At 46.7% G+C, this 17171-nt stretch overlaps 2 protein-coding genes across 5 annotated transcripts in view; one reads left to right on the top strand and one right to left on the bottom strand.

Annotated features, from left to right (window-relative positions):
* CEP290 (centrosomal protein 290) overlaps nucleotides 1-14136 on the bottom strand; it is a 222731-nt gene extending 208595 nt beyond the window's left edge. For both annotated transcript variants that reach the window (XM_056574395.1, XM_056574396.1), the window contains exons 1-3: nucleotides 13997-14136; nucleotides 1278-1395; nucleotides 1056-1133 (exon numbers count right to left, since the gene is read on the bottom strand). In XM_056574395.1, the coding sequence (XP_056430370.1) occupies nucleotides 1056-1133; nucleotides 1278-1379 (180 nt within the window). In that variant the 5' untranslated portion in view covers nucleotides 1380-1395; nucleotides 13997-14136. The remainder of the gene's footprint in view (nucleotides 1-1055; nucleotides 1134-1277; nucleotides 1396-13996) is intronic.
* The window catches only part of TMTC3 (transmembrane O-mannosyltransferase targeting cadherins 3), a 101982-nt gene continuing 98933 nt past the window's right edge, over nucleotides 14123-17171 (top strand). Inside the window, exon 1 of one of the 3 annotated variants that reach the window (XM_056574399.1) lies at nucleotides 14123-14244. Coding sequence is in view for 1 of the 3 variants with exons in the window: in XM_056574397.1 (XP_056430372.1) it covers nucleotides 14309-14376 (68 nt within the window). In the remaining 2 variants the exon portion in view is untranslated. The other 2 variants (XM_056574397.1, XM_056574398.1) reach the window with 2 other exon arrangements.

Here is a 17171-nt window from a genome sequence, read left to right as displayed (position 1 = left end):
GGAAAAAACTAACTTTACAGCCCTAGCTAGAAAATAATAAAAGAGAAAAGACCAGGTCTGGAGAGACCTCCAGACCTGTGTCTTTTTTTTTTGCCTAAAGTCAGCCTCCTAGTGGCAGCAGCATTATACCCATGGTCTCTGTGTCCCCCAATGAGGCGACTGAGAAATTAGAGAGTTTTTAATAAATCTGAGTATATTAGAAGGTTTAAAAAAAACTATTTATACATTTTGTTTCATTAACAAAAAAACAAAAAAAAACACTTAGGGTAGGATCACACGTGCCATGTGTGCTGTTGAATATTTTTAAACCCATTGAAGTAAAAATCAGCTGCAGAACATACGCAGCAAAGAACGGGACATGTGATTCTACCCAAAGGGTACATTCACACATGCAGAATCTAAAGCTGAAGATATATTGCTGTGATCAGTCATTTAGTTACATTTAAATTTGTAGCAGATTCTGTATGTGTTAACGTATGATTAAAGAGATTATCCAAAAGTGGTAACACTGTATACACACTGTACTGTGGAATGTTGTGTCTCCATACATATATTATGCAAATGAGATCTGTTGTGTTCAAAGGCCAAGCAGGATCCAGCATTAAAAGAGTTCTCCCACAATTATAACTTATTACCATTCCATTCATTAGGAGCAGAAGTGACCCAGTTCTTTTGGCCCAAAGAATAGGCAAAAAGTTGTAATCTTGGGAATGACCTCCAATGGAACAGATGCTATTATGGAGAATGGTACAACTCCCTTATAAGATAGTTAAAGGCAAGAAAGGGGTCTGAAATAAAATAGTAAGGGTAAGGTCACACGGGGCGCATCTGCAGCTTATTTTACATAGAAGTGGCCAGGTAGCTGTGTGTCCGCTTGTAGTGGCGGTTTTCCTGCTGTAGAAATTCGCTGCTGCGAGCGGACACACAGAACTACCCGGCCACAGATGGCAGTCACAGAAGGACTGCAGAGTGAAATACGCTGCGGATGTGCCCCGTGAGACCCTGCACTAAAGGTGTAAATTTGTCAAGTAGTTGTGGGGACAGTTCCTTCAAACCTTCATTAAAGCCTGCGTGATTCGGAAAAGCTGCGTCAAATTTTCATTGGGTTCTCCTTTTAGGTCACTGCTGTTCACCTGTGATAATATAAAACAAAAAGGGACAAGAGAATTAAAGTAAGGACAAAGGACACACGCAGCACTGTATAGTGGGTAAAAATAACAACAACTACACACTCCCCCTGCAATGTCAAACCAGGGCCCTGAAAAGAAAGCACTTACCTGTGACAGTGTCTTCAACATCTTTTCGGCTAATCTTTCTTGATTGGAAAGAACATCCGGATCCACCTTCATCAGCTTTCCCCAATCTAAAGTCGGAGCCATCTTGAAAGGGTAGTATCTATGACACATATACATGAAGTTATACTTTATAACTAGCCGCTGAGTAAAAAGGAGTGGACAAAAGGTTATGAGAGTGAGCAACTTTTCAAATGAGCATTTTCATGTGCCTTTACACATTTTGGATTTCATCACGAATTGTTCAGGTTTTTAATGTGGTTTTAAACTTAAAGCATCACAGAAAAAAAAAATAGTGCTTATATATTTTACTCACTGCACAGGAATAGGCATGTCCCATGCCAGCACTAAGCCCGCCCTCACTCACTATGCATTTACTTTCTCCCTGAATCGGATGTGCTGTCACTTATCCAATCAATGCAGGCTGTTCTGTATCACCTCCCTTCTGTTTTCAGACAGGAGTCTGATAGACAGGACAGGAGTGAGCACAGAAGAGTGCTAGTCCCATACTCACTTACTAGACTTTGGCCAAGCCAGTGCTTCAGCTGGGACACAGTAATGCTGCAGCCAGCAAGGATTATGTTCTGGATGGTACAGGGACCCATAGTGGTGTTTTGTGTAAGCCATGATTTATTTTATTTTTTTTATTAACCTGTTCAGGACGCAAAGCATATGTATACGCCCTGCATCCAGAGTCCTTAAGGACGTAGGGCGTATGGACACTCCCGTGGGAATTCCGGTCCCCGCGGCTAGCCGGTTGGGGACCGGACCGGGATGCCTGCTGAAATCATTCAGCAGGCATCCCGGCACATCGCCGAGGGGGGTCCTGAGACCCCCCATGTCGGCGATCGGAGAAAATCGCATGTCAATTCGGACATGCGATTTTCTCCTATTCCGTGCTGATCGGGTCTCCGGTGACCCGATTGCCCGGAAAATAGGGATGATCGGAGCTGTCAGTGACAGCCCCGATCATCCTGAGGGATAGGAGCAAGGTTGCAGCGGTGCCACCTCCTCCTATCCCCTGCCATTAGTCAGCACTGAGTGCTGACCAATGGCAGTTGAAGACGGGGGTTGCCATGGAAACCCCCCACACTGCCCACCCCTAGATGTCGGGCAGAACAGGGGGAGAAGATGGCAGCCGGTACCTGTGGAGAAGATGCCATGGTGACCACCGATCGTCGGTGACATCAGCGGAGATCAGCGGCGCAGGTAGGGAGGCGACGTCGTGGAGCATCAAGGGAGGTGGCAGTGATGCGATCTTTACTGCTGCCTTCCTAGTGGAAGCCAAACTGCAAGTTGTAGATTTGCAACATCTGGAGGGTCACAGTTTGGAGACCATTATTACAGTGGTGCCTAAACGGTAGCCCTCCATATGTTGCGAAACTACAACTCTCAACATGACTAGACTGCCCAGGCATGCTGGGAGTTGTAGTTCTGTAACATCTGTCCCTTCAGATTGTGCAATTTTCATGAAATTTTTGAAAGTTGCTGCTATACATTGAGGCCCTCTAATTTTTTCAATAAGTAAAAACATGTCTATTTTATGATGCCAACATAAAGTAGACATATTGTATTTGTGAATCAATATATAATTTATTTGGAATATCAATTTTCCTTACAAGCAGAGAGTTTCAAAGTTAGAAAAATGCTAAATTTTCATGAAATTCTGGGATTTTTCGCCAAGAAAAGATGCAAGTAATGACGAAAATTAACCACTAAAATGAAGTAGAATAAGTCACGAAAAAAAACTCTCTCAGAATCAGAATATTCGGTAAAAGCATCTTAGAGTTATTAATGCATAAAGTGACAGTGGTCAGAATTGCAAAAAATGGCTCTGTCCTTAAGGTGAAAATGAGCTGCGTCCTTAAGGGGTTAAGTATATTAAAAAGTTTAATGTTTTGCCAAAATGTATAACATACAAAAAGTTTTTGATTCTGACAGTGTCCATTTAAAACAATGGAAATGTTCTGTAGTATCTGTCTCTAATACGGTCTCTCAAAATACACTGCCCAAAAAATAAAGGGAACACTTAAACAACACAATGTAACTCCAAGTCAATCACACTTCTGTGAAATCACACTGTCCACTCAGGAAGCAACACTGACTGACAATCAATTTCACATGCTGTTGTGCAAATGGGACAGACAACATGTGGAAATTATAGGCAATTAGCAAGACACCCCCAATAAAGGAGTGTTTCTTCAGGTGGTGACCACAGACAACTTGAGTTCATCTGCTTCCTGGCTGATGTTTGGTCGCTTTTGAATGCTGGCGGTGCTTTCACTCTAGTGGTAGCATGACACGGAGTCTACAACCCACACAAGTGGCTCAGGTAGTGTAGCTTATCCAGGATGGCACATCAATGCGAGCTGTGGCAAGAAGGTTTGCTGTGTCTGTCAGCGTAGTGTCCAGAGCATGGAGGTGCTACCAAGAGACGGGACAGTACATCAGGAGACGTGGCGGAGGCCAAAGGAGGGCAACAACCCAGCAGCAGGACCGCTACCTCCGCCTTTGTGCAAGGAGGAGCACTGCCAGAGCCCTGCAAAATGTGCTCCAGCAGGCCACAAATGTGCATGTATATCCTATAGAATGAGTCAAAATTATTTAAAACACAATTTATTATGCAAAATACATTTTTATTTAAACATGAAGTTTTACCCAATATTAACCCATAAAAACACATACACATAAGACCATTAAAATATTTTCTATAGGATGGAGGGGTACAGTGCAGGACAATTCATCAAAATGATTAATCTATAAACGCATATAGTGAATAAATAAATAATTCATCAACTAAGGTAGTAAATGTGTATATATGCAGAATAGAGGAGCCACATTAATCAATTATTCAATATACATGCATGTAAACAGATAGAATATTGCACCATACATAAGGTGCATAACAATGAAAGCTGTATGTAAACAATATTGCACTAGAGAAGTATTGCTCACAACAAACAATAAGAGTGTACTCAGATACTGCACCGGACCCCCCACCTCACCCTCCAACGTGTTTCGCTGCTGCTTTGTCCAGGAGCGGTCCTGGACAAAGCAGCAGCAAAACGCGTTGGAGGGTGAGGGGGGGGGGGGGTCCGGTGCAATATCTGAGTACACTCTTATTGTTTGTTGTCAGCCCTCTATTTGTAGGTACTAATATAGGCATGTGTGATTTGCATGGCATCTTACCTTTGATATAGCTGCCTATTTATTATATTTTATCATTCATTGCACTTTATTTTCAGTGCAGTATACTTTATTCTCAGTGCAATATAATCATAGATTTTGCAGCTTTATATTTTTCAGAAATAGTGCAATACTTTTCTAGTGCAATATTGTTTACATACAGCTTTCATTGTTATGCACCTTATGTATGGTGCAATATTCTATCTGTTTACATGCCATGTATATTGAATAATTGATTAATGTGGCTCCTCTATTCTGCATATATACACATTTACTACCTTAGTTGATGAATTCTTTATTTATTAACTATGGGGGAGATTTATCAAAACCTGCGCAGACTAAAAGTTGCCCAGTTGCCCATAGCAACCAATCAGATAGCTTGTTTCATTTTGCAGCAGCCTTTTAAATAATGAAATAAGAAATCTGATTGGTTGCTATGGGTAACTGTGCAACTTTTCCTCTGCACAGGTTTTGATAAATCTCCCCCTTTATGTGTATATAGATTAATCATTTTGATGAATTGTCCTGCACTGTACCCCTCCATCCTATAGAAAATATTTTAATGGTCTTATGTGTATGTGTTTTTATGGGTTAATATTGGGGAAAACTTCATGTTTAAATAAAAATTTATTTTGCATAATAAATTGTGTTGTAAATCATTTTGACTTATTCTATAGGATATACAGTATGTGCATTACATAAGTCTTGTTTTGTTAAATTTTGAAGTGTACTAACCTACCTTTTTTTGGGCACACAAATGTGCATGTGTCCACTCAAACGGTCAGAAACATACCCCATAAAGGTGGTATGAAGGCCAGACATCCACAGGTGGGGTGCTTGCTTACAGCCCAACACCGTGCAGGGCATTTGGCATTTGCCAGAGAACACCAAGATTGGCAAATTTGCAACTGGTACCCTGTGCTCTTCACAGATGAAAGCAGGTTCACACAGAGCACATGTGACAGACGTGACAGAGCCTGGAGACGCCATGGAGAACGTTCTGCTGCCTGTAACACCCTCCAGCAAGACCGGTTTGGTGGTGGGTCAGTAATAGTGTGCGGTGGCATTTCTTTGGGGCCACATAGCCCTCCATGTGCTTGCCAGAGGTATCCTGACTGCCATTAGGTACCGAGATGAGATCCTCAGACCCCTTGTGAGACCATATGCTGGTCCGGTTGGCCCTGGATTCCTCCTAATGCAAGACAATGCTAGCCCTCCTGTGGCTGGAGTGTGTCAGCAGTTCCTGCAAGAGGAAGGCATTGATGCTATGGACTGGCCTGCCCATTCCCCAGACCTGAATCCGATTGAGCACATCTGGGACACCAACGCCATGTTGCACCACAGACTGTCCAGGAGTTGGCAGATGCTTTAGTCTGAGGACATCCCTCAGGAGACAATCCACCACCTCATCAGAAGCATGCCCAGGCGTTGTAGGGAGGTCATACAGGCACGTGGAGGCCACATACACTACTGAGCCTCATTTTGACTTGTTTTAAGGACATTACATGAAAGTTGGATCAGCCTGTAGTGTGGTTTTTCCACTTTGATTTTGAGTGTGACTCCATTTCCAGACCTCCAGGGGTTGATAAATTTGATTTCCATTGATAATTTTTGTGTGATTGTTGTCCGCACATCCAACTATGTAAAGACTAAAGTATTTCATACGATTAGTTCATTCATTTAGATCTAGGATGTGTTATCTTAGTGTTCCCGTAATTTTTTTTGAGCAGTGTATAATTCACTCCTAGTTTACCTCCATTAACTGCATCTCAAAACCTCATCCAAATCTGAACGTGTAAGAGCACCAACACAAGAAAACAACTTGTATGGCCAAGGCAGAGCTTTTTAGTATTCATCTTTTTAGCACTCATCTAAGATTTACAGGGGTTTTCCCAAGATTAAAAGTTTTCATCTATCCACACAATGGGTAATAACGAACTGATTGGGTGGCGGGGCAAAATTCCTTGTTCAGAACCATCAGTTACCTGCCATTTTATGCAGATGTGATCCAAAACTCTAATATCAGTGGCAAAGTAGCAGGTGTCAGAAGAGCAAGCACATTGCAGAATGTTGCAACCATTTAGGGATCAATAGATTATCGGTTTGGCCGATATTCGAGATTTTCTAAGTTATCGGCAATTACCTTGCCGATAATGCCGGCGCTTTAAATCAATTAACTGCAGCGGCTTTTGTGGGGCCAGAGACTGCCGCCACCTGCTTCTCTCCCCCTGTCTGTCCTGGGGTTCTGAGTCCAACCACCGCCACTGCCCGATTGCCTCCCCTCTGGCCAGAGACCGCTGCCACTGCTGCCCCATTACCTCCCCATCCCCAGTTTTATAATTATCTGTTCCTGGGGTCCGCACTACTTCTGGCTGCGGCGACGTCCTGAGCTGGGCCATGACGGTGTTGTCGCGTCGAGGACATCACTCGTCATTGTGCAGCGCACAGCAACAGCGCAGGACGCCGCAGGAGCCAGCAGTAGCGCGAACCCCGGGAACAGATAATTATATCTCCAGGCCGGTGAGTCTGTTCATGGTGAAGGCCAGGCTGGTGACCAGGGACAGCACGCTTCCGGTGTCCGGGTACAGCATGCTCCGGCCACAGGGCAGCAGAGTGCAGGGCCGGGGCAGGGCTGCTGGGGCTGAACTCACTCAGCAGCTTCTCCATCTCCATTGTGCAAAGCGGCAGGGTTGGACTCAGGACAGCGGCAGTGGTGGTTGGAAACACACACAGCAGGCAGCGGCGGTGGTTGGACTCAGGACCCCAAGACCGGCAGGGGGAGAGAAGTGGGTGGGGGCGGCGGTCTCTGGCCCCGCAAAAGCTGCTGCAGTTTATTGATTTAAAGCGCCGGGGGCGGGGGAGTTAAAATGCACGGAATACCGGTATAAGTTATCAGCCTTAAAGTTCACAGGTTATCGGTATCGGCTCTAAAAAATCAATATCGGTCGATCCCTACAACCTTTTCATTCAAAGTATGTACAGTTGTGCTCAAAAGTTTGCATACCCTGGCAGAAATTGTGAAATTTTGACACTGATTTGGAAAATATGATTTATCATGCAAACTGTCTTTTATTGAAAAGTAGTGATCAGTTAAAGGAGAAGTATCATGGAAGAAAACTTTCAGTTTTAGATCACAGGGGGTGAGAGCGCTGGGCCCCCCTGCGATCTCCTATTTGGAGCCCCGGCTCTCCTTGACAGCAGCACACCATGACCCCCGCCATATAGCTCTATGGGAGAGCCATTCAGCAATCCTTGGCTCTCCCATAGGAGAGGGGGTGTGGAGGCATCCGCTTCGGGCGGGGGTCATGACACACCGCTCTGAAGGAAAGCCGGGGCTCCATACAGGAGATCGCAGGGGGGCCCAGCTCTCGGACCCCTGAAATCTAAAACGTATCTCCTATCTTTTGGATAAGTGATAAGTTTTTTTTTTCATGACACCTATTCTTTAAAGCTAATGATAACAAAACAAAAATCACACAAATAGCCCTGATAAAAATGTTTACACACCCCACACAAAAATAAAAAAGTTTTAGATTTAAAAAAGAACAGGACTTTTTTAACCCCTTAACCCCTAAAGGACCGAGCCCTTTTTCACCTTAAGGACCGAAGCGTTTTTTTGCAATTCTGACCACTGTCACTTTAAACATTAATAAATCTGGAATGCTTTTAGTTATCATTCTGATTCAGAGATTGTTTTTTGGTGGCATATTTTACTTTAACATAGTGGTAAAATTTCATGGTAACTTGCATCCTTTCTTGGTGAAAAATCCCCAAATTTGATGAAAAAAATTAAAATTTTGCATTTTTCTAACTTTGAAGCTCTCTGCTTGTAAGGAAAATGGATATTCAAAATAATTTTTTTATGGGTTCACATATACAATATGTCTACTTTATGTTTGCATCATAAAATTTATGAGTTTTTACTTTTGGAAGACACCAGAGGGCTTCAAAGTTCAGCAGCAATTTTGAAATTTTTCACAAAATTTTCAAACTCGCTATTTTTCATGGACCAGTTCAGGTTTGAAGTGGATTTGAAGGGTCTTCATATTAGAAATACCCCATAAAAGACCCCATTATAAAAACTACACCCCCCAAAGTATTCAAAATGACATTCAGTAAGTGTATTAACCCTTTAGGTGTTTCACAGGAATAGAAGCAAAGTGAAGGAGAAAATTCAAAATCTTCATTTTTTACACTCGCATGTTCTTGTAGACCCAATTTTTGAATTTTTGCAAGGGGTAAAAAGGAGAAAATTTTTACTTGTATTTGAAACCCAATTTCTCTCGAGTAAGCACATACCTCATATGTCTATGTTAATTGTTCAGCGGGCGCAGTAGAGGGCTCAGAAGGGAAGGAGCGACAAATGGTTTTTGGGGGGCATGTCACCTTTAGGAAGCCCCTATGGTGCCAGGACAGCAAAAAAACACACATGGCATACCATTTTGGAAACTAGACCCCTCAGGGAACGTAACAAGGGGTAAAGTGAACCTTAATATCCCACAGGTGTTTCATGACTTTTGCATATGTAAAAAAATATTTTTTTTACCTAAAATGCTTGATTTCCCAAAAATTTAACATTTTTAAAAAGTGTAATAGCAGAAAATACCCCCTTAAATTTGAAGCCCAATTTCTCCCGATTCAGAAAACACCCCATATGGGGGTGAAAATTGCTCTGCTGGCGCACTACAGGTCTCAGGAGTCACATTTGGCTTTTTGAAAGCAAATTTTGCTCTGGGGGCATGCCGCATTTAGGAAGCCCCTATGGTGCCAGGACAGCAAAAAAAACACACATGGCATACCATTTTGGAAACTAGACCCCTCGGGGAACGTAACAAGGGGTAAAGTGAACCTTAATACCCCACAGGTGTTTCACGACTTTTGCATATGTAAAAAAAAATATTTTTTTACCTAAAATGCTTGGTTTCCCAAAAATGTAACATTTTTAAAAAGGGTAATAACAGAAAATACCCCCCCAAAATTTGAAGCCCAATTTCTCCCGATTCAGAAAACACCCCATATGGGTGTGAAAAGTGCTCTGCTGGCGCACTACAGGTCTCAGAAGAGAAGGAGTCACATTTGGCTTTTTGAAAGCAAATTTTGCTATGGGGGCATGCCGCATTTAGGAAGCCCCTATGGTGCCAGGACAGCAAAAAAAAAACACATGGCATACCATTTTGGAAACTAGACCCCTCGGGGAACGTAGCAAGGCGTTAAGTGAACCTTTATACCCCACAGGTGTTTCATGACTTTTGTATATGTAAAAAAAAATTTTTTTTTTACCTAAAATGCTTGTTTTCCCAAAAATTTTACATTTTTAAAAAGGGTAAAAGCAGAAAATACCCCCCAAAATTTTAAGCCCAATTTCTCCCGAGTACGGCGATACCCCATGTGTCCCTAAACTGTTGCCTTGAAATACGACAGGGCTCCAAAGTGAGAGCGCCATGCGCATTTGAGGCCTAAATTAGGGATTGCATAGGGGTGGACATAGGGGTATTCTACGCCAGTGATTCCCAAACAGGGTGCCTCCAGCTGTTGTAAAACTCCCAGCATGCCTGGACAGTCAGTGGCTATCTGGCAATACTGGGAGTAGTTGTTTTGCAACAGCTGGAGGCTCCGTTCTGGAAACAGTGGCATACCAGACGTTTTTCATTTTTATTGGGGAGGGGAGGGGGGCTGTGTAGGGGTATGTGTATATGTAGTGTTTTTTACTTTTTATTTTATTTTGTGGTAGTGTAGTGTAGTGTTTTTAGGGTACAGTCGCACAGGCGGGGGTTCACAGTAGTTTCTCGCTGGCAGTTTGAGCAGCGGCAGAAAATTTGCTGCAGCTCAAACTTGCAGCCGGATACTTCCTGTAATCCTGTACGTTCACATTGGGGGGGGGGGGGGGGGAAACATCCAGCTGTTGCAAAACTACAACTCCCAGCATGTACGGTCTATCAGTGGATGCTGGGAGTTGTAGTTTTGCAACAGCTGGAGACACACAGGTTGTGAAACACCGAGTTTGGTAACAAACTCAGTGTTTTGCAACCAGTGTGCCTTCAGCTGTTGCAAAAGCTACAACCCCCAGCATGTACGGACAGCGGAAGGGCATGCTGGGTCTTGTAGTTATGCAACAGCCGGAGGCATACTACATTGGCTGGGGATGCTGGGGATTGTAGTTATGCAACAGCTGGAGACACACTGGTTTACTACTTAACTCAGTGTGCCTTCAGCTGTTGCAAAACTACAACTCTCAGCAGTCACCGACAGCCAACGGGCATGCTGGGAGTTGTAGTTATGCAACCACCAGATGCACCACTACAACTCCCAGCATGCACTTTAGCTGATTGTGCAAGCTGGGAGTTGTAGTTACACAACAGCTGAAGGTACACTTTTCCATAGAAAGAATGTGCCTCCAGCTGTTGCAAAACTACAAGTCCCAGCATGCCCATAAGGGCATGCTGGGAGTTGTGGTGGTCTGCCTCCTGCTGTTGCATAACTACAGCTCCCAGCATGCCCTTGTTGCATGCTGGGAGCTGTTGCTAAGCAACAGCAGGAGGCTGTCACTCACCTCCAACGATCCACACTGCAGGACTGTCCCTCGCCGCCGCCGTCGCTCCTGGGGCCCCGATCCCAACAGGGACGCCGGGGATCGGGGTCCCCAGCACCCGGGGTCGTCTTCCCGCACCCGTTCACGTCCTCCGGAAGAGGGGTGGAGCGGGTTGCGGGAGTGACACCCGCAGCAGGCGCCCTGATTGGTTGGCCGGTAATCCGGCCGACGAATCAGGGCGATCGTGAGGTGGCACCAGTGCCACCTCACCCCTGCTGCCTCTGGCTGTTCGGGGCCGTCTCTGACGGCCCCGATCAGCCAGTAATTCCGGGTCATCGGGTCACTGGAGACCCGATTGACCCGGAATCTGCCGCAGATCGCTGGACTGAATTGTCCAGCGATCTGCGGCAATCGCCGACATGGGGGGGACATAATGACCCCCCTGGGCGATATGCCGGGATGCCTGCTGAACGATTTCAGCAGGCATCCGGCCCCGGCTCCCCTCCGGCTAGCGGTGGGGGCCGGAAATGCTCAGGGCGTATCCATACGCCCTCGGTCCTTAAGGACTTGGAAACGGGGACGTATGGATACGCCCTATGTCCTTAAGGGGTTAAGGATTCAAGATTTTTTTTTTATTTTTGTGCCCTTTCGATTTTTTTCCTTTTTTTCCTAAAAATCTTTCAGTTTTCTACCTACAGACCTATATTGGGGCTTGTTTTTTGTGCCACAAATTTTACTTTGTAATGAAATCAATCATTTCACTACAAAATCTACAGCAAAATAAAAAAAAATTACTTTTTGGTAAAAATTACACCTTATGTTTATTCTGTAGGTCCATACGATTGAAATGATACCCTACTTATATAGGTTTTATTTTATTTTACTTCTTTAAAAAAAAAAAATTTAACTTTTTGTTTGAAAATTTGCATATTTAAAATTCCATACATCCCTAAAGGGGCAGGCACCAATACCATTCATCCCTAGGGGGCATGCAGAGATGCCATACATCCCTAGGGAGCACGCAGAGATGCCATTCACCCCTAGGGGGCACGCAGAGATGCCATTCACCCCTAGGGGGCACGCAGAGATGCCATTCACCCCTAGGGGGCACGCAGAGATGCCATTCAACCCTAGGGGACACGCAGAGATGCCACTCACCCCTAGGTGGCACGCAGAGATGCCATTCACCCCGAGGGGGCACGCAGAGATGCCATTCAACCCTAGGGGACACGCAGAGATGCCACTCACCCCTAGGTGGCACGCAGAGATGCCATTCACCCCGAGGGGGCGCGCAGAGATGCCATTCACCCCGAGGGGGCGCGCAGAGATGCCATTCACCCCGAGGGGGCACGCAGAGATGCCATTCACCCTGAGGGGGCACGCAGAGATGCCATTCACCCTGAGGGGGCACGCAGAGATGCCATTCACCCCGAGGGGGCACGCAGAGATGCCATTCACCCCGAGGGGGCACGCAGAGATGTCATTAACCCCCTAGGGGGGCACGCAGAGATGCCATTAACCCCCAGGGGGCACACAGAGATGCAATTCATCCCTAGAGGGCACGCAGAGATGCCATTCACCCCTAGGGGGCGGACAGAGGTACCAATCACCGCTAGGGGGCACACAGAGATGCATTCAACCCTAGGGGGCATGCAAAGATGCCATTCATCACTATGGGGCACGCAGAGATGCATTCAACCCTAGGGGGCACGCAGAGATGCCATTCACCCCTAGGGGGCGGACAGAGGTACCAATCACCGCTAGGGGGCACACAGAGATGCATTCAACCCTAGGGGGCATGCAAAGATGCCATTCATCACTATGGGGCACACAGAGATGCATTCAACCCTAGGGGGCATGCAAAGATGCCATTCATCCCTAGGGGGCACGCAGAGATGCATTCAACCCTAGGGGGCATGCAAAGATGCCATTCATCACTATGGGGTACGCAGAGATGCCATTCACCCCTAGGTGGTGGACAGAGGTACCAATCAACCCTAGGGGGCACGTAGAGATGCCATTCACCCCTAGGGGGCATGCAGAGATGCCATTCACCCCTAGGGGGCATGCAGAGATGCCATTCACCCCTAGGGGGCAGACAGAGGTACCAATCAACCCTAGGGGGCACGCAGAGATGCCATTCATCACTATGGGGTACACAGAGGTACCAATCATCCCTAGGGGCATGCAGAGATACCATTCATCCCTAGGGGGCATGCAGAGATACCATTCATCCCTAGGGGGCATGCAGAGATGCCATTCATCCCTAGGGGGCATGCAGAGATGCCATTCACCCCTAGGGGGCGGACACAGGTACCAATCATCCCTAGGGGCACGCAGAGATGCCATTCATACCTAGGGAGCACGCAGAGATGCCATTCATACCTAGGGGGCATGCAGAGATGCCATTCATCCCTAGGGGGCATGCAGAGATGCCATTCACCCCTAGGGGGCGGACAGAGGTACCAATCATCCCTAGGGGCACGCAGAGATGCCATTCATACCTAGGGGGCATGCAGAGATGCCATTCATCCCTAGGGGCACGCAGAGATGCCATTCATACCTAGAGGGCATGCAGAGATGCCATTCACCCCTAGGGGCGGACAGAGGTATCAATCATCCCTAGGGGCACGCAGAGATACCATTCATTCCTAGGGGGCATGCAGAGATGCCATTCATCCCTAGGGGGCATGCAGAGATACCATTCATCCCTAGGGGGCACGCAGAGATACCATTCATCCCTAGGGGGCATGCAGAGATGCCATTCATCACAATGGGGTACACAGAGGTACCAATCATCCCTAAGGGCATGCAGGGATACCATTCATGTGCAGGCTGTCACCATGCTATGGATGTCACCTATCCATGTGCAGCCCAGAGATGACTACTCATCACAAACAGAAGATATTCCAAATGCCAGGTTGATGGCAGCGCCATGACAGCAGAAGTGTAATCCTAAATCCCGGTGCCCAGATGGCCATGCACTCACCAGTGTTGTCTCCTGAGCAGTGGAGGAGAGGTGATGTATGCACGGCTCCTATCCGCCACCTTATTCCTCCATGAGGTTACAGAAGGCAGCCGGCATGTCCCAGGGGCTCACACATCTACCCCATACACTTCATAACAACAGTCCAGTCGTGGCGCGTCACCGCACAGGAAGCCGGGAAGGCAGAAGGCTGAGGCGCGTTGCTAGGATACGGCATTAAACAGCAAACTGCCCTCCTCTACGTGCTAACGGTAATGGCCAGCGGCTCACGCCTCGTTTTGGACTGCGTAGCCACGCCTTCAAGAAGTGATTGGCATGTTAACTCTTATTGAAGAGTATTCATTTTCACCTAGTCGGGGGCCCGTACCCGTCTACAGGCCGAGGTGCGGCACGTGATAGCGCCATCCTCAGGTTACGGGTGGGGAAGCTGCTTGGGTATTCGGTACTTCCCGTCCTGCTGGATGAGGTAACATCCAGGTGTCTGAAGCCTGGGGGTGGAGCTGCCTCAGCTCTCTGTCATGGCGGCTCTCAGAGCTCGGAGTGAAGCCCATTGAAGCTCATGTGTATGACAGAAGCGAGCGGTGTGTACAGAGTCCTGCTACCGGACGAAGCCTGATCTATAGCACAGGGGGAAGCGAGTAAGTGATCCGGGCACAGCCAGGGCATAGGGCAGTGCCGCCTGGCAGCGGGTGTGGAGGGTGAAGCTAGCCGTGCCCATGCGTGTTACTGAGGGGAGACATGGCCTATACCTATGGAGGAGCAGCAGGGGATACACCCTATAACAGTGGTCCCCAAACTGGCCCTCCAGATGTTGCAAAACTACAACTCCCAGCATGCTTGGACAGCCAACGGCTGTCCAGGCATGCTGGGAATAGTAGTTTTGCAACATCTGGAGGGCCACAGTTTGGGGACCACTGCCCTATAATGTGCACTGGGTGGTGGTGTTCAGGGATCAATATGAATCGGTTCCAGCACGATCACTGTAAACTGGGACCAAAACTCTATGGAAAACTGCTAATTGGTTCTGAAGCCCCAAAATGTCAGCCCAAAATAATAAAAAACAAAACGGGGTCCCATATAGAGAGAAGCTACAAATGTCCCCTTATACATAGAGGGAAGGTTCTTTGTCAGGTTTCTGTACAGAACACACCTGGATCAATACCATGGAGCCACCTAAGGCTGGGTTCACACTAAGTTTTCCCCACACTACGTTTTCTTCCCCATATTGTTTGAAAATTGTGCTCTGCTTAATAATGTGGAACACCCACCTTTTTTAGTAATTTTTTCTTTAAAGGGGTTCTCCGGTGCTTAGACCTCTTATCCCCTATCCAAAGGATAGGGGATAAGATGCCTGATCGTGGGAGTCCCGCCGCTGGGGACCCCCGTGATCTTGCACGCGGCACCCCGTTTGTAATCAGTCCCTGGAGCGTGTTCGCTCCGGGTCTGATTACTGTCAATCACGGGGCCGGCGGCGTTTGACGTCACGCCTCCTCCCCCGTGTGACCTTGCGCTCCGGCCCTCAATGCAAGCCTATGGGAGGGGTTGTGACAGCTATCACGCCCCCTCCCGTAGGCTTGCATTGAGGGGCGGAGGTGTGACATCACAAGCCGTCGGCCCTGTGGTCGGCGGGAATCAGACCTGGAGCGAACACGCTCTGGGGACTGATTATAAACGGGGTGCCGCGTGCAAGATCCCGGGGGTCCCCAGTGGCGGGACTCCCGCGATCAAGCATCTTATCCCCTATCCTTTGGATAGGGGATAAGATGTCTAAGCACCGGAGAACCCCTTTAAGTTGGGCTCACCTGTCAATCTAAGTATTACAGGTGTCCGAGATGTTTTCAAAAGAGCCCTGAGATACAATGTCATCCATAAGTTAAACTGAAAAACAAAATATTTAATCTTTGTGACAATTAAATATAATTTGGAACAGGGTGTAGTGGTGTTCCAAAGCCCTTGGAACACCACTGAAAGGAAAACGGGCCTCCTGTTCACCACGCTAAACCCAATACACTGGGTTACAGGAGACCGATGAGGGGTCAATGAGATAAATACGTACGTGTTGTCCGGAGCTGTGTCCCTCCGAAGATCCTCTTCTATCCCCACCGAATTTTGCACAGGAGGCGAGCCCCCTGGGTGAATTTGAATATTCATTGATGCTGGTCACCTGAGCGCTCAGTAGGCACAAGTGCTCACATGACCAGCGCCAATGAAGATTAAAATTCACCTGGGGGGCTCGCCTCCTGTGCAAAATTCAGTGGGGATTGAAGAGGGTCTTTGGAGGGACACAGCTCCGGGCTACAGGTACATATGTAAGTAATTGACCCCTTATCGGTCTCCTGGTCACCCACACTGTAACCCAGTGTCTTCTAGTGTGGCAAACAGGAGGACCGTTTTTCTTGAAATGCCTCCCCATTCCCCTAAAATAGCTTCATCCAACACCAAACTCAATGGCAGAGACATCGAATACTGGGGAGAGTATCTGGTAAGCCACCAAAACCAAGCAGAACAGGCAGAGTGATGGACTTTTAGTTCACTGATGGGGTCTCCAGCTCCAACGGGCCTGACTCACAGTGGCCTAGCGCTGTACTTTATGTTGGAATACTGTGCAGACTGCATTGCCGTCAGTGGAGATGGTGTAGGTCCACACGGTCATAGTCCACTCTTCACTCCTTTGTGTAAAGCAAGCAGTGCTTGATATTACGTTTGTTTGCTTTGTTATACCAGACTGACTGCTTCCCATTTAGTTGTTAAGAATGGGTTTGATCCAAGTTGATAAGATATTCTCTGAAGTTCTCCAATTATGTGAATGAGCGACCGGATGTAATTCTGTGTGAACACGAAGCGCTATGGTTCTCACTTATGAAAGCTCCAGTGTTTCTCTAAAACCAGCAGCTGATCCCAGGCCTTTGCCTCTTCTGTTCCAGTGTCTAATATTTCCTCAGCCTCTTATTAGGCCGCTGTTTTGCCTTTTTTGTATAGCGTGACATATTTTTTATATGATTGCTCTGGTTTTCTGTAACTTTTGGCTTCAGAAATGAGTTTGTTTCTTCAAATAGCTATGCATGTGCGGCCTAAAGATAAGGTCAAGTATAGTTCTGAACAATGAATTCATAGTGTTTTCTGGGTAAATGAGAACATATGTACTCCAGGGGGAAATAAACAGCTGTCGTCTTAATAT

The sequence above is a fragment of the Hyla sarda genome, chromosome 4, assembly GCF_029499605.1.
Source record: "Hyla sarda isolate aHylSar1 chromosome 4, aHylSar1.hap1, whole genome shotgun sequence".
Lineage (NCBI taxonomy): Eukaryota > Metazoa > Chordata > Amphibia > Anura > Hylidae > Hyla > Hyla sarda.
Note: the sequence above shows the minus strand (reverse complement) of the source record. Positions and strands in the feature narration are given on the sequence as shown.